Source organism: Sander lucioperca, chromosome 15 (genome assembly GCF_008315115.2).
Source record: "Sander lucioperca isolate FBNREF2018 chromosome 15, SLUC_FBN_1.2, whole genome shotgun sequence".
Lineage (NCBI taxonomy): Eukaryota > Metazoa > Chordata > Actinopteri > Perciformes > Percidae > Sander > Sander lucioperca.
The window spans coordinates 25972887-25997309 of record NC_050187.1 but is presented as its reverse complement, the minus strand read 5'-3'; the positions used below and the strand labels follow the sequence as shown (position 1 = coordinate 25997309).

The following is a 24423-nucleotide window of genomic DNA, read 5'->3' as shown; positions in this document are numbered from 1 at the left end:
CACATGTATGATCTAGGTCAGTCTCAGGGAGGACTAGCCTACTCCCATGAGCAGGCTAGGGGAGTAGAGCTGTCAAGCCATGAGAGTGACTTTGACTCGCACTATGAAGCTCAGCCTGGTCTGAGAGGCATAATGAAACACTGTCATTTTTTACAAGAATGAGTGGTCAACATCATTATTGATTATTGTAGCAATGAACACTTGTGTATAGGTGAACATATGAGGAGAGGTAGAGAAAGACAGGCAGAGAAAGAGAGGGACAACAAGGGGGAACCAAATGTGAACCAAAAAGGAACAAAATGAAAGTGAAAGACAAATAAGCTGTTAACGTGCAGTTTTTCTACCTCTTTCCCCGTCTCTCCTGTCTCCTTTCCTTTTCCTTCTCCTTTCAGATCTGACAGACTAGAGGAGTCCTGGTTCTGCTGGACACCAAACACCTACAAATGTTTGAAAAAGCAAGAGGAAACAAAAGCTGACAAATTGTGTATGTATTTTGTATAATGTCTTACGGCATTATGTATGCATGTATTGTCATACTTTCCGATTAGTTTTTCTCTGTATGCATCCTTAGCATATAAGTACTGTAGCACACTATGGTAATATTATTCTTCAGTTCTCTTGATGAACAAAATGAACTGAACAGACAGAAGAAGATGCTGTTGAATTAAAGCACCAATCTGCACTTGATCGTTGAATACCATGGCAACGAACAGAAATCAGACACACACACACACACACACACACACACACACACACACACACACACACACACACACACACACACACACACACACACACACACACACACACACACACATTTTACAAAAGGGGTAGAGAAAAGGAGAGCGGACAGACTGCCAATTAGTGTGTCAGTTAATTACAGGAATTAGCATAACAACACTTCCAGTTTTGAATGTAATGCACTCAGAATAACACTGACTAGAACTACACCCCGCTAATTATAATCACTGCTCCTCCTAAGATAACTCCTGTATACAACGCTTACAGGGATATGTGCCTCTTTAAGATGTCATTTAGTAAAGTTTCAATTATGTCTATGTAATAAACCTTTATTGGCAGCAACTTAACTTCCTATAAATAAGTCCCGACTTCTGAATACTAGTAGGTGGCAATGAAAGAGCCCAGTGAACCTTGTCTAGAAAGTTTTAGCACTACTTGCTTTTGTTGTACCTATTTAAGGAAGTCTTTTTAATTTATACTTTAATTGTAATGATGGTCAAAAGAAATGTTAGCTTTTCCACTATTTTTTTTTTTTTTGAGGGGGGAGGGGGGGCTTTTCCGCCATTAATTGATAGGACAGTTAGGTGAGAAAGGGGAGAGAGAGGGGGAATACATGCAGGGAATCGGCACAGGTCGGACTTGAACCCTGGACCTCTGCGTTGAGGCATAAACCTCTAAGCATATGTGCGCCTGCTCTACCCACTGAGCCAAGCTTTTCCACTATTTTCAGTTTCTCACCCTGAAACTATTATTAAACCATCTCTTTCTAAGTTTGTTTCTTTGCTCCTATCCAACATGTTTTCTGTGACCATAAAAGACTGCAGTGCCACAGAACAGACGGGTGGCAGTAAGAAACAGATGATGGTTTTTCAGCCTCCCCGGAGCATCATTTAACAAAACAGGTCAGTGCTTGATGGAAAAAGTCTCCACGGGCTATTACAGAAGCATTAGGTCTACCAATGGGACAGAGGGTGGAGTGGTGGTCAAGCGAGGCAACTGAGAGATGACAGCTTTGTTTTAGTGGCAACAACACAAACCAGTCTCAAAGGACTTGCTAACCCTAAAAGTGCCAACGAAGCAGGCAATAAAGAGACGATTAACCTTGCTCTGGTCGGTTTGTGCTTGGTCAAATTCTTCTCTTTAGAGTTACTGCAGAGTAAGTTTAAATGATGCTATGGTCATTCTGCCCGCTACTTTTATGGTCACAAAAAAATCAAAGAAGGCAGATGTTTTGGTTTTCACATTTTTTGGGGGTGATTAGAGTGATCTGAACGTAAAGACCTAACAGTAAAAAATAAATAATAGTTCATTTGAACTTGCAAACTTAGTGTTATAGATCCATTTTTGTTAATCTCCAAAGCCCTTCTCTGGGCATGAGATTCAAAGGGAGTTGCATTATGTGGCTGTTTGTAGCAAACTATAGTGGCTTTTAAGATGATTGTATTGAATAAACTCAAACGATGGAAATGTTTTTTAAATTACAAATCTGACTAAAATTACCCAGCTCCATGCAGTTTACAGTCTACTTAAGTCTACTCAACTGCAGCCAGTTATCTAACTACATAAAGAACAATCACAATGTGTGATTGCATTAATGTGATATTAGTAAATAGTCTTACATCCATATCATAATATGTACAGCAGTAACATTGCAACAGAATACAGAGCTGGAGGATGCAGTACAATACTACAGTGTTGTGTAGTACAGTGTATAATGTGTGTGGCTGCTCACATCTCTGGGAATGAGCTTCAAATGCAGAGCAGACGGGCTCAGCAAAGTGTTTTTTATTACAAACTGGTGGTAGTGTTTATGGAGTAAATTCATAATATAAGTGTCCTCTTTGTATAGCAACATGAAAAAAAGAGAAAATCTCTCTGTTTCTCATCTGCAGTCTATTTTCTAAACTGCAAAAAGTAATCAACAGAAAATGTCCAATCTTTCAATAATTTTGGTAACATGCCAAATGCATCTCCTCGTGCCAGAATTAAGATGTTGCAGTCAGGACAAATGATTCTCATGGTTGAGGTAGAGAAACAGAAATGATGCTACATGGTACAGATAGTTGCTAACATCTCTGAACACTCCTACCTTGTCTATCATGCGCCTGGCCTCCTCTTCCTCTGCATTCCTGTTCTCCAGTTCGATGGTGTAGGTCCCCTTATCGCTGTGGTCGTCCTCTGCCTCCCCTCCAGCAGTTCCCCCTCCTCTCCCCACGACCGAGGCGTCCTCACTGGGGCTGGTGGGGCTGCCTGTCGCCAGCCCGGTACTGGCTGAGCTGCGACCGATACTCGGGTCCTCTGACCGCTGCTTGAGAAGGACGCGTGCAGCCGTAGGGGCACCTGCAGTCACTGTAGCCGGTATCGGAGCTGGGACCTTTCCTACACGTTACAATGTGTGGAGCAGAAATAAAGCTGTTACCCAAAACGGACGTACAGAGACAAGTGTACTGTAGTACACTGTAAACTGTAGTAACTGATTTTATCCAAAGTTCACAACTATTATTATATGTGACATCAATAGTTGGGAATGAATGACAACAGCCCCTGATTACAGGTTTACAGCGACTTCTGCAGATTTACGCATAAAGTTTAGTTTAGTTTTACTTTTCATGCAAATAGAAATACTTTTAAACAAAACATGATGGAACCATTAAGTTGTCTTGGACTTAATCTCATGAATTTCTCTCTCTCTCTCTTTAAAATCCACATTATCTTCTTATCTTTAAGAAACACACACAACTGTTTATAGAAGTATGTTTATCAGAAGATATTTGACATGAAGTTTCATTACCTGAGTCTGAGGCTGTAGTAGCAGAGGTGGAAATGCTGAACACCTTGGGGTGAGAGGGAGGCTGGGGAAACAGTCCCTCCCCACCAGCTCCTATCCCTTGCAGCGGTGCAGTCTGGGAAAATGAATACGACCGGCGTTTGCGATGGTTTTCCTCGTCATAGAACTCGATCATGAAGGCAGTGCGGCTGCCACTTGTTTTGGACCCGCTCACAGTTATGTTCCCCCCTCCTGCTCCCACGTGGCCGTGTGCTGCTTTTAGGCGTTCCTCGAGGGCGTGACGGCGGTTGGCAAAACGAAGGCCCAGTCCATTCTCTGAGTCACTTTGGGTGCCATCATCATGCTTGCTGCCTATCAGGACACATAAGAGAGAACACAGTTGAGTTATTACTATTCTTAATTTTCAACAACAAATGCTTGGTGGGAAAAATACATACACTAGTTTTCTATGACAGTATTCCACATGACATGGTATAAATACGTCAACTGAAAAACAACTGATAAATAACATTCTTAAATTCATATCATAACATGTGCACACAACAGTAACATAGTAACATACAACAGCTGTTGTGCATCCATAAAGATACAATACAGCAGTATTGTAAAATGTGCAGGACAACAATGTGTGTGGCTGTTCAGATGTCTACTTAAATTAAGCAACCAAGAAGACGAAAAACAGTCCCATGTAGACCACAGCAGAGAACCACATCTTCCTGAGAGCACACCCATTGTAGATATCGTAACAAGAAATAAATGTTTGCCTACATTAGAGCCTCAATTAACTATGAACTTTCAGCTGTGGCCTCAATCTAATCATTCAACAGTTAAAACAGACCCTAAGTTCACCATGCCTGGTTTACCTACCACATTACTGCTATTTCTACATTTTGATCAGTCGGGGTCGAATCTGCATGTCGTCTCAGTTTTGTGCGAAGGCAGTGTGCCACGCTAATCCAGATATGCCACTCACACGGTCACTGGCCCTGCCTACTACCAGTGAGAGAGAGCAACAAGGGGGAGGGGTGGAGGAGAACATGGAGGGGGAAGCAGAGTATGAAGCTGGATAAGAGTGTGTATGTGTTGGGGGGGGGACTGAAGAGAAAGGAGACTGGGAAAGATAAGGCTGAACTGCGAAGGAGGATGGGGGAAAGAGGAAAAGAGAAGGGTGGATGGGAAAGGAGAGGAACTGGATAAAGTGGGAGAAAAGAAGAAGCCAGAGAGAGATTGGGGATTCTTCACTGAAGGAGGATCAGGATATAGTAAATTGCCACTAGGGTATGAGAGGGGGGGGGCACACCACAACTGTTGTTGTGGATGACCATCAGAAAACACTTCCCCTTCACACATCTCTTTCATAACTCATCACACAGGTTTGGATCCTGGCAAAAGCATATACCCTATCATTTTTCTCATGCTTTCTCCCAACTAATAAATGCAAAAAATAAACTGTTATAAAAATATAAATTCATACTACAGCATTACTCCATCATCTAGAGTCTACATCTACCCAGCAGATTAATTAAATCAATACATTTTAGCATCCTATATAGTGTGAGTTCATATATTTACAAAATATAACGCTTATACTTTGTAACGTTTATTGGAATTCATTGTCTCTCTTGGAATCATGTTTCCTCCATGAGGAAAAGAGGACAATGTTCTTCCATGGCTGAGTGGACTATAGTGGTTTGCCTCTGGAACTGTCTAGCCACGGTGACTTTGAATTAGTCTGATGCTCTGATGTCTTTATTTCTGGATTTATCTTTACTGTGATCTGCCCTGAACGTCAAATTATAGATAGTATGTATCTGTATTAAAGTTATGGATAATTGTTTAGATATTGCACATTGGAGAATGACAATTGGCAAGGTGCGACATTGGTCCAATGTAGACAAAGGCAATGTATCAGGGGGCACTCCAATGACTTTATACATGAGGATCAGTTGAGTTTACTTGTCATAATTAGTACTGTTCAGCCTGATAAAGCAGTTGTATTATGTCCTCTGTAGCTCTGGAGGAGATGTCATAGTAATGTCATGGAGGGTTATCTTGATTCAGCCTTGGAAACTTGACATTTATAAAAGAAAGCCTGTGTTACAAATGGGGGTGTGGAGAAGACAGGGAAAGTCTAATTAAAGACAATATGGAGTTGCATTATTGGAATTGTAGTAGGATTCAATATTTTTGGAGCTTGACCCATATTAGGGACTAAATGTCAAGATGTCTCAGGTTCTGCTGCTTTCTTTAAAAAAAGATATTAAAATGCTGAGTACTCCTTTGGGTACTGTTTCTACATTGGGGTATCACAATAGCTCTGTAGCCTTGGGCATATTTCAGAGTCAGCTCATTTGTCACATTCCACCATCCACCTTCTCCATCTTGTCTGTCTTTTAGGGCCGTCCTCGACTAAAGAAATTCTTAGTCGACTAACACTTATATGATTTTGTCGATTAATCGATTAGTTGATGTAATCAACAGAGCTGTGCTAACTAGCTCAACTAAGAGGTGGCAGCCCTACTGTCTTTTATCACTCTTTGAGATTTAATAAAGCATACATTTCATTAAAAAGAAGAACAGCATAAATGGAATGAGAGAGGAAAGCAGCAGAGCGTTACAGTAGATAAGCTGACAGAGAGAGGCAGGTCTTTCATGCTGTGTGCCCCGGACAAAGAAGCAGTTGGCAGCGCCAGAGGAGAACAGAGGTATATCTGTGAGAGTCCAGTGCTCTGCCCCGCTTGTCCCGCCATGACTCACAGGGGAGCTGGACTCTGTCTCCGCCACGGGCTGCACGCACACGGACACAACTGAGCATCAGACACAAGGATTCACTTACTTTACATGCATGCACAGTCACAGACAAGCAAACATACAAGCCTAAACATACATAGAATTGTGCTGTATAAGAGCATATAATACAGTATAATATGCATATACAATATTTAAGTTCAACCCTTATATGTTAAGCTACTACTGCAAATTAATATCAATTGTACATGAAGTACTCATGAATCAAAATCGCAAAAAAAATAATCTTGCAATCACAACTCAGAATCACATCTGATTGGCACGGAAAACGCACAGATTTGCAGATGTTACAATAATACAAACACAATAGTTAAAGTATAAAGATGTATCCTCAACATTGCTCCTTACAGCAAGAAGAGAAAGACTTACCTTGATGCTTACAAATCAAAAGCTTTGGCTTAGTTGCCTCCTTTCAATTTCCTCGCTAAACCTCTGCTTCTCTCTCTGCCTGGTACCTGAACGACACACCCTAAGCAACATCACACATGCCTCTCTTCGCACATGCTACACTGCTTGTCTGCAGAACAGTGCTGAGCATGTCTCAAACACACACACATGCAACAAACATAGACACAATGGATTTCAGCCACACAAATCCACATGCGAGCAGCACGTGCTTCACACACGCCCTTCGTCAGCACTGAAATGCGTTTCTCACACATGCTCCTGCAGCCTTCACACACACACACACACACACACACATGCACGCATGCACGCACACACACACACACACACACACACACACACACACACACAAAGAGATGTTCACTGCTAGTTTTTGCTATTTGTAAATGTATATCTGTATTGTCTCTTTCCCTGCCATCATTTGCATCACTGTTACTATAACAACTATCTACCAAAAACTGCTCTCTTCTCCGTTCGCTGCCTCCCTTTCCGCTTTCACTGCAGTCCAGGCAACAAGCCTCTCTCCTTCCTGTCTTTCTTTGTCCAATCACTTTTGCTGTTATTGCTGCAAATGCTGCTCTCAGCGTAACAGTGTGGTTCTCCCGCCTTCCACACCCTCTCACACCATCTTCCCGCTGTACTTGTTTTTGCACACATCACATATCCACAGCCGGCATCAATAGACAGTTTTCTATCCAGCTGTCCACATGCCATCTATTCATCCCTCTTTGTCCTCTCCATCTCTCTTCTCCTTCTCACTCCACCCATCTTTTCACCCCTATTTGTGTTCTACAGTTATTCTTGGTATTCCTCCCTTAACTCATGTCACAACCACAGCCACATCCACACCACAGCCACATTCCTTGCTCTTGTCTAATTCCCCTCTCTTCCTTCAGGTACTGAAATATCAAGGGCCAGCACATCAAGTATCAATCGGCCATAGCTTCAATTTGCAAAAACTGCAGTGTCTAGCAGTCCCAAAGCCAGTCAGACAATAAGTCAGTTAGCAACATAATCATCCATCAGGTGAGCCATTCTGTCAGCCAGTTGACATGCATGTAGTACCAACTCCATCTAATGAATTAGCTTCCCTGTCTTTCACTCCTGCTTCACAGATTTCCATTTTCATCAGCTCCTGTCTGCTGATCCTTCCCCCACACATGTCAACAACATCATAAATTGGCATAAATGTAATTAACTCACGACCAGCATGCAGTCTACCCCTAGCCTAGCTTAGCATCATCTCTTAACTGGCAGTACAAAGCCTAGCATAGCCTCGGCCCTTCTCACATAACCCCCTGGCAGCAGGAGCCTACTCAGCAGTTGGCTGCTTGCAGGTAAAGGGAACAAAGAATAGCAGAGAAGCATGCAATTTACAGCCATAGTAATCTCAAACCTTACCCAAAGGATACATAGCAACAAGCCCACAGAGGTAAACAGTGAAGATTTAGATGTTCATACTGACAATTAGAGCTGCGTTTAAAAATGTTCGATACCAGTACCGATACCAATACCGTGACTTTGATACCGGTTCCTGAACGATACTTTTTTCGATACCAATTTTATAAAATCCATTTTAACTAAAAGGAATTACAACATTACGGCACAAATCTTTTTATTTATTTTTCAGCTCCTACTAAGTGAGCCCCATCTGTGTGTGTAACGTAGAGTTTTTCCTGCGTGTCTCTACGACATGTTAGACAGCCAATCACCAGCAATATTAGATCTTGGTAGACACATGCTGCATGCTTATTGGCTCACCGACGCTGATGAGATTTACTCCTAAGGTATTGAAATTGGGGATTGAATGACGAGGCATTTTTCGATACTCTATAGTAAAGAGGCAATTCGGTCGGTGCCTAAAAAGTATTGAATTCGGTACCCAGCCCTACTGACAATGCAAAAGAAAAAAATCTAACCAAAAGCCACATTTAAAGCTCTTGTAGTCAGGCATGTCATAAAGTAGTGTATGAGTAGAGTATGTGCTCCTCACTGGATAATACTGTATGTCAGTAAATGGTGAAAAAGTAAAATTCAATGGGGGGGCGTACTATGCTACTCATGTTAAGCCTTGTCATTGGATGTCAAAGCAGTAGATAGGGGTTTAAATGTTTCTATCTGCTAGCTGCTAATCCCCTGACTTGGCTGCTCCTAACAAAGAATAACCCAGTCTTCACATAGTATAGGAAGAGACAAATAGAAAATTGAGACAGTGTAAATAAGAATCTTCCGTGAGAGAAAGGAGGGAAGACGAAACTACAAGGAAGAAGTAGAGAACCAGAAAACAAACAGTACAACAAAACAATTTTACACAATCCACACACACAGAAATGTTAACAGAATACAACCTTCACCTTTTAGCCTTTTGAGATGAACTGGCACATCGCTCTTGATGCTCTTGCTGTCGTCCTCCGTTGACTCACTGCGCACAAGAGTGGGGTCGTTCTGGGCCAGCCAATCAGCCACCTTGCTCTCTGATGCCATCATAGCGGCTTGCAGTGTGCTCAAGTCCCTCCCTCCTGCTCCTCCACTTCCTGCTCCACTCTTTTTGGAGCGAGATCTGTGGTGGTCGGGGGTGAACTTTGACACATGGTCTTTAATAGTGACTTTCCCTGGAGAAGTGTTGTCAAACTCTATGGTGAAGGAGGCGTGACCTTGAGCTGTGGAGCAGGCATTACAGTTTTGCTACTGTCAGTCAGTGTCAGTCAGTAAGTATTACTAACTATAGTGATTCTGGGTGAAGCACTTAAAATAATGTATGACTCTGACTACTTGGTATAATCTAATTATGGAAATATACATTTAATGTATTTTTATCCAAATGTGATGACATCAGCTGACAGCTTCTGTTGCAGAATGATTGCTACTCGGTTTATGCTAGACAAACAGTGGCCACTTCCTGTTTTCTGTTTCTGATTATAACACATTTCTCACAACTTGATAGGACTTTAATGTTCACAATCATTATACTGTGAATATACAAATTGTACCAATGTCACAAATTAATGTAGTAGTGGTTTACTATCTGTAGTTCTTAACTGTTAACACAGACACTATAACCTTACATCCCCTTCAAACTCTCAAAGAGATCACTTTTATTTACCATATATCAGAATAAATGAAATGTATACTTCACCTGCATTGGTGTGAGTGGTGGTGCCCTCTGTGTCCTTGGTGGGAATCTCATGGATGCCGTTATTGCTGATGTGACCCTCCTTGGTAGGCATCTCAAAGTAACTGGAATCATGGGCGGTGGCCGCATGAAGGCCGTCCTCTTTAGCTTTCTCCCCTCGACGTGCCTCTTTGCTGTCTGAGGTTGAAAAGCACATACAGATAGTACTGTGGTTAATGATTTAAATGAGCAACATTTTTATAAACGTGATGCTCAGATCAATCTTTCAATCATTCTTACAACTTAAAAGTTGTCATTAGAACAATTTTCATCAGTTCAGTTCATTTTCACTGATATTGTACAGGAGGGGATGCAGTTACAGTCTGTCATAGCTTCTATCTAAATATTTAGCATTTAATGCTTTAATAAAATAACATACGATGCTTCAATGTCACAGTGAGAGATGAATAATAGGATTCATTATCAAAAGTTATAAGAGAAAGGTCAAGCTAGGCCAACAACGGACCAATTCAATCATAGTCCCCTATTGAGCAAGTGGGTCTCACCATTTATCAGAATTACTGTCTCCTTCTGGGGGAGGATGCAGCCCTATAAACTACTACAAAGACATGCACATGAGTTTTGTCTCTGTCTGTCTCTCATACAGACATACATACACACAAACACACACAAGTCATGTAAGTCACTCAGGATAAGAATTGCTAGTGCAGCTCTTTGGGGGACTCACAATATGGAGCACTTAATTTTCTCATCTGTTCAAATTAACTAACAGAGCCTCTGCTGGATCTCAATATGATAAATGATACTTTCAGAAATTAGAGGGGCCATCTGCTTCATGTTGGGGAGCAAATGTAGGAACATATGGCAATTGGCAAAAGAAACAAGATGCAGAAATGTACTTTGCAGAATACAATAACAATAAACAAAGTGAGTGAATTTCTCATAAATAATATATTCTATAAATATGATGGTGCCGTTTAAGGAAGTGACAAACTGGGATCTTCCCAGAAACAGAATATCTGAATGAAAAGGCTTATTTTCCACTTCAGTGTTAGCAACTAAACTGAAGCACTAAAAAAATTCTATGGACTCGTCTTTGAAACAAGATCTATGGTTGCCAGCATAAGCTGCTCTGCAAGTTTAGGAAGATTTACAACATGGATTTAAAGTAAATGCATATATTAGGATCTCGAGAGCAAATATGTTGAATGATGCTTGAGATCCAATGACCTAACTGATAATGAAGTACCATGCAAACAAGACTGACAAGTTAAAAATAAACATGTAAAGCAGACAGTATTAAGTACTGTATCTCCATTTGCTCCTTTCTTGAAATTATGAAGAACTGACTAAACTTCCTGTATCTCACACATGTTCACACTCTACGTGCCAATAAGTGTGAATACTATCAGAGCTTCCACTGATGGCACCATAAATCACATGGCTTGTCTGGGATGCATCTAGTAATTTCTGTGAAGTTCAGCATTTCATGAAAGAGTTTAATGCTATTCATGTAAAGACCATACAGTTTAAACAAATGCTGACTGTGCTGCAGGATTTCTTTTTTGTTGGCATACAATAAACATGCAAAACCTAGGCTTTATAGAATCACTTTAATGTTTTTCCCATTACAGACTACTATATAGACCCTGGAATATATGGCCAATCAACACACTAACAAAAGGCATCTCCTGTTTGACAGACATTAAATAACAGTGGCAAAACGGTTTATAACCTGCAATGCTTCTGACTTTTCATTTTACATTCTAATGAACAACTAATGTAAGAGCTACAGAGAGTTAACTGAGCAAATACTTCTTAAAAGAGCCACAGGTAATTGATTCAAATCGACAGCCCTTTACCAGCTCCATTAGCTGAAGTAAGTAGTGGATTTGAGAGTAATACTTACCAGAGAATTAGAGTGGTTAGCTAATGATCGCTGCAGTACTGGAGTGAGAGAGAGGTCTGTTTGAATGCTGTGTGCATGAGTGTGTTTGTGTGTGTTGGTAGGAATGGGGGAGCTTGTGCAATGGCGTAACTCAATCAGCTTGAGTGACAATAAGGAAGGGGGTAGGGGGCTCTGACAACACAGCCTATTCACTGGGAAGGAGAAAAGGACAAACACTGAACTTAACTGACGTTCACATGCATGCAACCAAAAACACACTCAAACAAAATCGCTTCCTTCCCCACATCTCTCTTTCACTTCCACTCCCCTGCTACTGTATATCTGATGTTAACAGTTTGTTAAAGCAGATAAAGAGATTTTTAAGATATGTACACTGATTAGATCTGCTTTTGATGCTGAGATCCATGTAACCTACATAAATACACTGTGGTGTATTTCAGAAATAGTTATGGAAGAAGTCTGACTTGGCAATTCCTATGTAGTGTTAAGTAAACAAAGCTGTGTGCCATGTTTCACAATATTAAGAAAAACATGATATGGCTACAGTGATAGACAATAAGTAATTTACATATATTAGTTATCAACAAATCCAACATCAAAACATTCATTCAGCACTTCAAAAAATGCAATGCTCCAAGAGGGCAAAATGCCTTCCACTCACCCACTTCCATGACTGAAGTAGCTAATCCCATTCGCCTAATTTTTTGGAAAGCTATTGGGTTTCAAAACACCCTGCCAACCTTGCACAGATTTACTCCAAAATGATCTAATCTCATTCTAACAGCAAAATATTTTGCCAAATCCACAGCAAAATCTGCATGGTTTAACACAGAAATTATTTCTAACTGATTGTTAAAAGAGCTGAAAAAAAGTATTCCTTTTCAGGCTGGCAAAGCCGCTCCCAGACTATCCATCCAGATGTGGCGAGAGATTTAAGGACGCTTCAGTCTGGACCAATGTTTGTGTATGATTAACCTCCCCCCACTCTTTCTGACTGCTCTGGTCCACACTAACCAGACTGGCACAGACTGATTTTGTATCGCTGAGCTGTTTTACTATTGGCATAGCCTCTAATCCTGTTACTCTGACTATCCAGCACCAGTTAACAGGATCCCCCAAGCCAACGGTCACTACTGTATACACGCATATATTGTAGGCAAACAGACATACACAGGCTCTGAAAAAGGCTTTGTGTGCAGTTATACATGCATTGTTACACACACAAACACAGTCTGGCTGGCCATTACACTTTCAACACAGAGCCAATAAACTGAGCTAGAGGGCATTAAGATCAAGCTACTGTTTCACTTATAGCATACAGTAATATATTCCTACCGCAAAGTGAAACAAAATTCTTTTTGCTGAAAATACATGTACAAAGACGTGAAATGGAATTTGGAACTTTCCACACAAATTACAGCAAATATGGTGTGATGAAATTTACTGATTCATCACGCCATACATACTGTAGCTACAATAACATTAAACACTTCAGTATTACATCACATTTTGTATGAAATCTGCATTTTGTGGTTCATATATGAACTTTATAATTATCTTTTTTACAACATTTAACTCTTTACAACAATTAACTTTCTACTTTATGTGCAGTGTAAACTCTTCTTGTCCTGTACAAACTATTAAAAAAATGATGATCAAATGTGACAGATACAGATGCATTTGACAATCAACCAGCTTTCTTTCATTTACACCCCTGATGTATCATCATTTTTTTGCATTGCATGTTTGAAGTGTAGTGATGATGGTAGTTAGAAGGTAAAAATGCGAATACCTCCTACCTGAAATGGAGCTGTCATGTTTTTTGCTGGATGACTTGGTTTCCTGTTTGAAGGAGTTCTCATCATCTGCATCCCCATCCCCCCACCAAGACGGCTGACCGTACAGGGGGGTCCCACGAGGCAGAGCTGTAACATCCCCTGAAACAGATGCACAGATGCAGACATTTTAATGTAGTTTTAACTGAGGCCTGTCAAGTTTAAACTGTTTATTACGCATTTCGCATACTCTGGTCCTGTCAACATAAGGCTGTTTATTGTATCAGGATGACACAAAGTGAACCCAGCTGCTCTGTGTATATGTGTGTGTTGGTGCATTAATTCCCCTCTAGTTGGGTCTTGCACCACTGACCTATTTTCAGAACTTTAGCCAGCAGGATGGACACACACACATGCTCTCTCTCTCTCTCTCTCTCTCTCTCTCTCAGACAAACACACAGTTCAAATGAAAGAGGGACTTTCTGTTTGCCTCTCTGCCCCCATTAGAATGAAAGCTGACATGGGATGAACATCCTGCAGTGCATTTTTTGTTTTAACTGGACAGCACAGTAGAGAAGAGACAGGAAACATAGTTGAGAGAGAGAAGGGAAAGACATGCAACAAAGGTCTCCAGCCGGATTTGAATCAGTGATGTTGTGGCTTAGGAAGTCTCCTCATGTGTTGACTTCTTCCTGCTTGATCCTTTTCCTTTACCTTAATTTCCTTTAAGTACCACTTATCCTGAGCTATTTTAACTTATTGTTTAATCACAGTATACTATATGCAGGTAATTATGGATGCTGTGTGCCAAATTGCATGCAGTTAAAAAGAGGCCTTCTAATAGCTAATGAATGTATGCTCACTATGAGGTATAATATCTGGGTGAGGCCTGGTATTACAGTAGTAACACTGCAGGATTACATCCACAGAACCACAGAGAGGGTGTCATTAAAAACATAAGCAGCAGATGGAGAGACATGCAACACCGTATGTGCATGCTTGTTTTCCAAATGTGCAAATTTACGTGAATGCTACTGCATGTTAAGAAAAGTAGTGCCGCTGGCATATGGGTTTGCATTATGAAGGCACTCTGACCCTGTTACTGCTTAATCTGTGCAATAACACAAGCCCCATGTGGCCTTGTTTCAACATCTGAAGCTTAACCAGGACCCATGCTAGCACCCCATCCTGGTCAGTGATGTCAATTAAAAGGGAAATCCTTAGACCTAAACTGCCTTTATGTTGAAACTGACTGCATGTTGGTGGTGGTCAAAGCCCTTTCCCTGGTGACCACGTCCACCCCCTACTGGCCTGAAATAAAAACCCACCACAGTTAATTTTACAACACTGAAATTGTGTTTCTACAGGAGAAATTTGCCCACCCACCCTGCTTAAACACAGCTTAAAAGAACATATGTGATGTAAATTGTAATGTGTTGTACAAATGTGGACCATGAAATGTATCGACATACTAATCTGAATTTTGAGGAAAGAGTGTAAACAGTAGACCAAATCAACACAGCAAAAAAAATATAAGGTACTAACAATGCACAACAGACACTAATGAAGCTCAGTGTAAATTCTTTCAGGAAGACTTCTAAACTTCCATCACCTCTCTCTCTCTTCCTAAAACTGATCAGCTGGTTCGAGGCGTTCACTTTTCAGTTAAACCAATCAGAATTGGCCATGAATTTCACGAGCCAATCACAGCATTACATCCCTGCTTTAAATCTGTTTCTCTCTCTGCTGCTGTCAGCTGTCATCTCAGGCAAAGAGTGCAACCCTCCTCCTCCCCTTCCACCTCCAGTCATTATCACCCACGGCACTCTGGGTCTTCCTCTGGTAGACCGCTCCCGTCGACTCCTTCGCTCCGGTCTTTGGGCTCCTTCACCACCACCACCAGTTTCTAGACTCTATCGGGGGGATATGTCTTGGCTTCTCTACCCCTTTAAAAATTATTTTATAACAATGGAGTCTAATCTCCAAAGACTGTACAGTTCATATATGTATATATACAAATAAACCTTTGCATATCTGCAACGAAGTCTCTCCTGATTGAAAGAAGCTACAATTTCTAAGACGGCTTCAAATGTCTTATATTGTCTCAATTTCCTCTACAATCTGTCTCTCACCTCCTATCCTCTCCTCTGCTTTGTGAGTGTCCACAGGTTTAGCTGGTGGCTCTTCGGAGGAAGTGACCCCATCTGTTGCTCTACTCTCTGCTGGCCTTGCGGTGCTGCCACTGGGGGACTTCAGAGTCTTTGTTGGGGTCTTAGAGGGGGACTTGCTTGTGGTTTTGGTGGTAGTGGTTTCACTGTTGGACGGTTTCTTGCTGAGCTGGAGGCCGCTGGTGAACTTTTCATGCTTAAGAGAGATAAGGAAAAGACAAAATACTTTGTGATTTAAGTAGTATAATACAACTGTGTATCATGGTGAACATTGATACTTGACAGTGTTTGTTAGGGCACAGCTTGTGTGTGTGATCCTACCTTTAGAGCCTCCTCAGGCACAGTGAGCTCTCCTCTCACCACCGTGAACAGGTTGGTATGTGAGACGGACAGGTTAAGGAAATAACACAATAGCACATTATGATATATGCCCACACACACACACACACACACACACACACATATATATACTTCATACACAGATGCATGAAACCACTTACTGTAAATTCTACTATCTTCAAATAGTACAGTAAAACATTTGGCATGTTGGTAATAATTAATATAATAATTAAAAGATCAGAAAAGTGAAAGGATATCATATCCAAACCTCAGCTTGTCCTCCAACTTCAGAGTGATGTACATCTGCTCCTGGATGCGGACATCATTTACAAAGGTCTGCAGGGGGAAGGAAAAGGCAAGACAAAAACCAAGATTTAAATTAAACTAGTGCAGTGCCCGTTGAAAATGTGCCCATTTGGAACGGGCGATTACTTGGCCTGTGGTATTGCTGCTTGTAGAATTCATCAAAATCAAATTGTACCCCCAAATTACTTACAGAAGGACTCCACACCACTTAATATGCAACTTTACTGACTTACAGTGTAGGCTACTTCTACAGTAACATCAGAGGAAGACATTACTACTATATTTACCTGACAGAAAACGCTGCAGATTCAGAATGTAATCACAAAATATCACAATGAAAATGTGGAGTAATCAGACATTAGCGTCATAGACTCATGGCAGTGCGCTACCCACCGGCCCGTTATGAGAGCTAATCAGCACGTATCTGGGTTCATCAACCACCAGAACCGGACCATGTGTGTGTATGTGTGTGTGTGTGTGTGTGCGCAGAGAGAGAGAGAGAGAGAGAGAGAGAGAGAGAGAGAGAGAGAGAGAGAGAGAGAGAGAGAGACAGTGTTGTCTTGTGTCGGATCATTAACGAAATTAACATTTCAGCAGAGGTGTTCATTTTCATACAGGTTTAGTGGCTTGACGGTTAACGGGGAAGTAGGGGATTTGATTCGCGGAGTTATTTTGGCGACTTAATTAACCCGACCCAGGGTGAGTCTGATGAAAACTGATGTATCTGCCTGGTTCAACTCTGAAATCTTCTCACATTGCACCGCTATGTGAAGGAATAATCTCCAAGATTAGGCTACGTTATGTTCTGTCAGCTCACAGCAATTTAATACAATAGCAGGAAAAGAGTCTCCCCGCTGTTCTAAAGCGTTCTGCATGTGGCGTCTGCTGATGTGCAGGTTACCTTCCCCCCAAACACGGACACACATACAGATACGTCTCGCTTTATAAGATAGATAGCCTGCGTAGCCTGCAGTGGCATCACGCTCTGTCTGCACTTGTTGTGTGGTTGTGCCTTGCATGTGTGGGATTCTGATACGTCCTTAAATTCGGGAATTGTCGTTTGTTTATTCAAAGTCAAAGACAGTCCAAAGTAGTGCAACTTTGCACATTTTTCTGGGTCTGAGGTGTATGCCACATTTTAGCTGCCAAAGCTCCGCTGCTCTCTGTCTCTGGTCCTCAGCGTGAGAGGGGGAGTGGCCAGCGGCTAGAGCGGCAAAAGCCAATGTGTGCTTCTTTTAGCGATATATATTTAATGATATCTTTTGGATTTATAATCCAAACAACGTCAAACTTGGCACTGCACTGACTCGTGCCCGTAGCAAGACACCTGTCATCCATCGGACTAACGGCTCAAGAGATATTCGCATAACACACACACAGACAGACGTTCCTGCAATTTATAGATAGATGTAACAATAAAGAAGATATCACCACAAACAGGCATCTGCTTAAGCTGGTTCACAGTTGTGTTACACATGGTAGCGTCTGTGCGCGTGTGCAAGTGGAAATTAGGGTTGAAACTAACAATTATGTTCATCATCGATTAATCTGCTAATTATTTTCTAAGTTAATTGTTTTGTCTATTAGATAGAAAATACGAAAACAAATGCCAATAATAGTTTCAACAGTTTTCCACAGCAACATTTTAACATGTTTTTTTTTTTTTGTCAAGTCCAGACTCCAAAGATAACCAGTATACTCAAATATATGACCAAAAAAACAGCAAGTGGGCATTTTTGCTTGAAAAAAATAAATATCAACTCTTGCTTAAATGTTAGTCAGATATTTTTTTCTGGTTTCAGGGTTTTTGAAGCTGTAACAGTAAAAGAAACTCATGCTGCCAGACACATGGGACCGCATGTGAGTTTAATATTACCGTAAGGTCCTAATATGCATGACGCCATGTTGAACAGTTGAATCAGCTGCTCCTGGAAGGTCTTGAAAGAAGTCTGTACTAAAGGCCTAGGCATGACATGCGCATCTTTCCCTTGCTGTTTTCTTTCATATCTCTTCCTTTCTCCCATTTCACCCCTCCTTCTACTACTGTATGCAGCTCTGAGATAGATCAGATTTCACTGAACTGCAAATGAAATTCTATCATACGTGCACTGCTGTTGCAATAAAACATCCCAGTCTTCTCTCTAGTGAGATGAGTTCATGACAGCTTTACAAACCAGCAATGAAACACCTCCAGTAAGACAGTAAATGGTGGCACTGCCCAAACACAGCTTTTTACTCACCATTGTGGCAAATCTGTATATATCCACTGACTCAGCAGGAGAAAACTTCCTCTGAATCCAGCCAAAGAAGCTGGTGGTTAATGACAGAGCAGGAAGTGACTCTGACTCTGGCTTCCTGTCTGAGAACTGGAGAGGATGTCAGGGAGGTTCTGCATATGTGTCCAATCTGGTGGGCTATGACTGAGTGCTAATCACTACACATGACTAACGGCATGTGGCAACAGTAAACAGGTTTTTCTGAGCTAGAATATCAGAGAGAGAGAAATGAAGTGTATCTAAATACAAAGTTAACACTGATTTTTTTTTAGTTGCCCTTTGTTTATATTTAGATCAAAGATTGTGCCCTAAAATTGTGATTTGCATAATTAGGATTAGATTCCTATTGACCTCAGTCCTGATACAAATCCTCATTGACAGGTAGATTGATTAGCAGCAGTAAAATAGAAGGTCCTATTGACTGCCAGAAAACAAGTTAACCTCTGACCCTTCAGGACCTCTACTTGTTTTTTTCTTCTCTAGCTCTTGATTTCTCTCTATCTTTGCAATCCCTATCCATCTCCCTCTGAAGCCCCTTCAGCTGGTTGAACTCATTCTCTTATCTCTCCCAATTTGTTCTTTCTTGTCATTTTATCTGTCCTAACCGCTCTCTGTTTTGCATATTTCTATTTGCGTACTCACCCCATTCAGGCTGCCCAGGTCCTTGACCTTGTGTTCGTCTGTCCCAGCCTCGTAGTTGATGACTGCATGCTGTTTATCCACGCTGCGGGACTTCAAACAAAAACATACACAAACATGAAGGATTAACCCAGAGGTAACTTTTCATCTGTGCTGCTCTTCTTCAAAATGTCTTCACAATGCTTATGTGGGCACTTGTGCTATAACTGCAGAATAGCAACGGTCTCTTACACAAACCATTGGAGGGCTGAGTGTGACTGGAGCAGACTGTGTTATGTTACATCTTTGTAGAGGTATGAGCATCCAATGTCAAGAATGTATTTCTGATAGTGAGCCTCAATGTTACTATGTATGATATCTACAAGTATATCAACTTGAAGCCTTATCAGCAGGTATTTCAATGTCTCTAACACTGCACACAACGTACACCTTCACAGCTGCACACACACACACACACACACACACACACACACACACACACACACACACACACACAAGGAGAACAGGGGAGCAATGAAGGACTGGAGGTGAAGGTATTGATTTTTCTGCATTGTTCAGAAATGAGCCTATCAGCTTTTGAGCCTAAATAGTTTCCAGTACAAACACTGCAACCTTCTGTATGGTGAAAAAAAAAGATGATGTTAGCCTCAGATAGAAATGTATTGTGGAATTTGGCAAATATCCCTCTCATGTAACAATGTCACATATTCCAAACATATCTAGATTTAGGCTATGCATTGAAATTGACTGATGAGCAAATTGCTGCAGTCTCCAAATGTCTGAACGCCCTTCAGACAAGGCGCTTGAATAAAATACAAGAAACAAAGTAACACCTTGTCCTGGAACTATTTGCTTTTATATTGGCATTTAGCAGATCCTATTTAATTATGGTGATTTCTGCTGTGTGTGCTGTGTTTGCAGCTGCTTGCCTGATGTTTCAGTGTACGGTACATTTCTCAGTGATAAGCTCATTATTTGGAGTGACTGCATTTAAAATGTCAGCCTTCATTTTTTCCAATGGTGGCCAAACACAGTAATAATATCTGATTGATGAGTGAATATGTATTAACACAAGTCCATCTAAAAAATCCATTAACTGTGCTAAGCCACTTTGTCTCATTCCTGAATCACACACTGTTAACAACATGGGAGTGAAAATAAATAAGATCAAAACCAGAATGTAAGTAAATTTGCACAGTGAGATTTAGGCAAGAATAACATTATTGTGCTGAAGTCAATGACATGATTCTGGGAGCTGGATCTCATATAAATTCATATATGAATCTTTCCTATAACCTAATTGCAGACAACTGGACTGCACCCTGATGCTGAAATAATAATTGAAGAAAAGGCAAGCAACTCCAACCATCAAACAGATTATGTTAGTGAGATTAGGCTAGATCAAACAGGATAGAAACAAACTGAGCGGCTTGTTGTACCTCACACCGCAGGATAGAGCAGACTCATGCTGTATGCTGCAGTGCTGACCAACAAAATGTGTGCAAAGATACTTAGAATACAGATGTGGAGTAGCTCGACATGATATAAAAAAGTGAGCAAAGTAAATAAATCTGAAGTGAAAATTAAGTGTTCAAAATGAGCAGATACAGAACATTTTCCCAAAAAGCTTTAAGGAGTTAACACATATTAATCTTGTAAAGAGAGTGAAAGAGAAAGGCACTACATAATAACAAGAAGAGGAAGAGATAAAGACATGAGGAAAATTTGAATCATCAAGGAAACAAGAAAACAAACACACACGCAGATGAGTTGAGCTACGAGCCAGAGGTTATAAGAGAGACAGATAAAGTCCCACAGGCTTTTTTTTTAATTGCTTAAGCACTATTTGAAAACAGGGACCTTTTTTTAAAACACTAAACACAATTAGCACAACCACACACACAATTAGCAGAACACCTCAGACCCTTTGCAAAATATAACACTATAAAAACCATATTTTGTTACCATATGAAACACACGTTCCATATGACTTAATCCAGTTTGAACCAGTTACACACTGCTGTTGCTAACCTAAAACACTTTTAGTAATCATACTTCTCAGTGATTAGAGTACTGTAAATGAAGTACACAGAGGAAGTGCAAATATACTGTACAATAAGTTCACCAAACGCTACACAAGACCAATGCTGCAGAATGAGGAAAATATAATTTCCTCATATATAAATTTCTCTCCATACCCAAATCAGTCAGCATTGAGAATCACAACAAAACATGGCCCAGTTTTCATGCTACAGTACTACAGTAGAGTGCATAACACTGTTAGCTCAGCAAACAACAGACAAACATAAAATACTGTATCCAGTAGAGGTTACAATTACAGTGAAAAAAAAAAAAAAAAAAAAAGATCTGAAAAAAAAACTGAAAATACAGTACAGAAAATACTAGACTTACCTGCTGCATTTTTGTGTTCTTAAACCTGAATGGTGTGTCTACAATTAAACAATCATGTGTTTTGCGCACCTGATGGCTGTGTTTCACAGATTGGCTCATAGGTGTGGTAATTTGAGTGCTATGGAATTGCAAGGAAGTGACATCATGATATACTTCTGTGTCTAATGTATACAAGTGTGTTTAGTGTTTTGCAAATCACTGTGTGTATTGTTTTGCAAACAATGTGAGGCTGACATTGTGCTTATAGCGGCGCACATATTTAGTGTAAGATTTTGATAATTGTGTAATACTTTTGATTTCAGTGTGTAAGCAACCGGCAAAAACTGTAATAGCCTCACTGACTATTTATAAGATTCAGACTGGCATTATGCAGACTGTGTTTCTGTACATATTACACTCCTTCTCTTTTTCAATATCTCAATAAGTATCAGTAAGTAACAGTGTAATAATTCTCTGACATACAATCATTTGAAGTTTAATATTCTGTTTGTGAGTGTGTATGTGTGTGTGTGTGTGTGTGTGTGTGTGTGTGTGTGTGTGTGTGTGTGCGTGTGTGTGTGTGTTTTATTTGGTGCATGACACAAGCAGCCCTTAACCTTTCGCCATGTGATGAGGACTTGGCTCATTAAAGCAGTCACATGGGGGACAACTGTAAGCAGCTACACAAAGTGGCACACAAAAACCAAAAGAAATTCCTCAATTTGGAAGATTTCTCTTATCTTTCTATCATTCCAAAGACATCACAAGGGTATGAATACCAGAACACACACACATACAGGAGCAGTAGACCCTCAGGTCATTGGAGACATATTAGAGGAAGTATTTGAAACAAAAAAAACCAGATCTCTTACAACTCGACATGCTTCTGTAAATGACCCTTATTACTTGTCTCTTGAAGTTTCCTCATCAAAGAACACGACTGTGAGAGGATTTAGGCCAGCAGGAAAACTAATAAAAACTCTGCAATTAGCAAACTGAAAGGTCAACTCTATAACTGTGAAATGTTGTCGTAAATGAATAAGTATTGAAAGTTCATTCTTGACCTTGGAGACATTGGTTAACTAAACTAACTCACCACAAAAAAAAGGACCCCGTAGAGAACACAATAATCAAAAAAGTGCAAATGCGAGCACCTCTGCAAGTCTATGACAACTGGAGATTGTGTGATACGATCAAAAGCTCCAGAACAGCAATTTTTATGTATGCAAGTTCCTGTCTTAGTGACACTTATAGGGCACAGAGAAGTTGTGTTTCAGTATATTTTCATGTCCTCTTTCAGATTGTGTGAGCAACATCATTAATAGACTTACCGGAAACATTGGAACATCAACATGTAAAACCCTATTACCTAATAGTTTTTCTGTGTCTATTCATAAAATTCAGACTCTAAAACCACCGAATAATACTATAGGAAATTGTTTGTTTTGAATATATTTGGCCTGATAAATATGCAGCCCTACATAAGGTTTTAAATCGAAATAAATAAATAAAACTAGGATCTACCACACAGACTATTTTTAGGCTTCTAAACTGTTTCACAGATGATCAGCTTAAAGTTACTTTGCAGGGTGAAGCTAATTTCTAAATTGAAAATGAAAGTTTTGAATAAAAAGGTCACCATACTGTGCACTTGGATTAAAAATAAATGGGACTTTTATTTATTTTAGAAATCTGTTTTACAGAATAAATACAGCACAAAAAAATAATGGGCTGTCCTTCCCTGGAAGACTGCCAGCATTTGTTACCTTAGCAGAGCCTCAACCATCACCAAAGACTTTACTCACCCAGGATACCACCTTTTTGACTTGCTTCCCTCTTGGAAGCGCTACAGATCACTCAAAACCTGGACTAACAGACTCAAACAGCTTTTTCGCCACAGCTATCAGAACTCTGAACGGACAAAAACCCATGTTTTTAAACCAGTGTCCAATATTCTTCATGTGCAATGTCTCAATGCAGTTTTTAACAACTTAATTTTATATATTTATTTATTTATTTATTATCATGTGTAATGTATGAATGAATGAATGTGTGGAGAGAATGTGTTTTTTTTGTTTAACTAGCGGCACCTTACAGGAGTAGCACTCTGAATTACGTTGTAAGTTTTTAATGATACAATAACAATAAAGGCTATTCTACTATTATTATTTATTATACTGTTTATGCTTCAGCCTCTTCAACCCAGAAAGCCCATAAGGCATAGAGCATGATTTATTGATGATTTATTTTAGCTAACAATAATTCTACAATTAAAAAAATATTTGAATATGTTTACTAAGTGCTGTACAGAAAACAGAAACTTAGAAATAAATCTAATTTAATGTGGTATTATTAGCCACAGTGATTTTATAAGATAGAGGCCAATCTGAAAAGTGAGGCTAATTTCCAACAACACAGCAAAAATTAATAAATATCAGTGAGGGTCCTGAATGTCTTCCTGACAGTCAGACTCTTAGACAGACACTGGTACCAGTAAAAACTTCTCTCAACATGTAATCATTTTCTCATAACAGAGAATGCACCTTTTACTACTACTACCACTACAACTGACTCAGTCAGATAAGATCTAACTCAGGAGGTATCTGCCCCACTTTCTATTAATAGTGCAGTGACCAGAGGTACACATGAGCATACACATGGGCTTGATGTATGCACAGCTGCACAGATAATCAGTCAGAACACAGACACACACATACACACACACACACACACAAACACGATAAC

At 40.2% G+C, this 24423-nt stretch overlaps 1 protein-coding gene and 1 long non-coding RNA gene across 14 annotated transcripts in view; one reads left to right on the top strand and one right to left on the bottom strand.

Annotated features, from left to right (window-relative positions):
* cep170aa (centrosomal protein 170Aa) overlaps window positions 1-24423 on the bottom strand; it is a 47164-nt gene that overhangs the window by 8898 nt on the left and 13843 nt on the right. For 5 of the 13 annotated variants that reach the window (XM_031308779.2, XM_035992308.1, XM_031308827.2 and 2 more), the window contains exons 4-13: window positions 19291-19380; window positions 16324-16402; window positions 16049-16107; window positions 15692-15923; window positions 13584-13721; window positions 9879-10052; window positions 9091-9402; window positions 3533-3880; window positions 2831-3120; window positions 345-437 (exon numbers count right to left, since the gene is read on the bottom strand). In XM_031308779.2, coding sequence (XP_031164639.1) covers window positions 345-437; window positions 2831-3120; window positions 3533-3880; window positions 9091-9402; window positions 9879-10052; window positions 13584-13721; window positions 15692-15923; window positions 16049-16107; window positions 16324-16402; window positions 19291-19380 — 1815 coding nt within the window. Of the gene's footprint in view, window positions 1-344; window positions 438-2830; window positions 3121-3532; window positions 3881-9090; window positions 9403-9878; window positions 10053-11784; window positions 12133-12445; window positions 12996-13583; window positions 13722-15691; window positions 15924-16048; window positions 16108-16323; window positions 16403-18612; window positions 18879-19290; window positions 19381-24423 lie in introns of those variants that run through there. The other 8 variants (XM_035992306.1, XM_031308800.2, XM_031308820.2 and 5 more) reach the window with 4 other exon arrangements.
* On the top strand, window positions 4344-21657 carry LOC116056652. The gene is made up of 3 exons (XR_004106625.2): window positions 4344-4355; window positions 5217-5218; window positions 21495-21657. It is a non-coding gene; the product is annotated as an uncharacterized LOC116056652 (long non-coding RNA).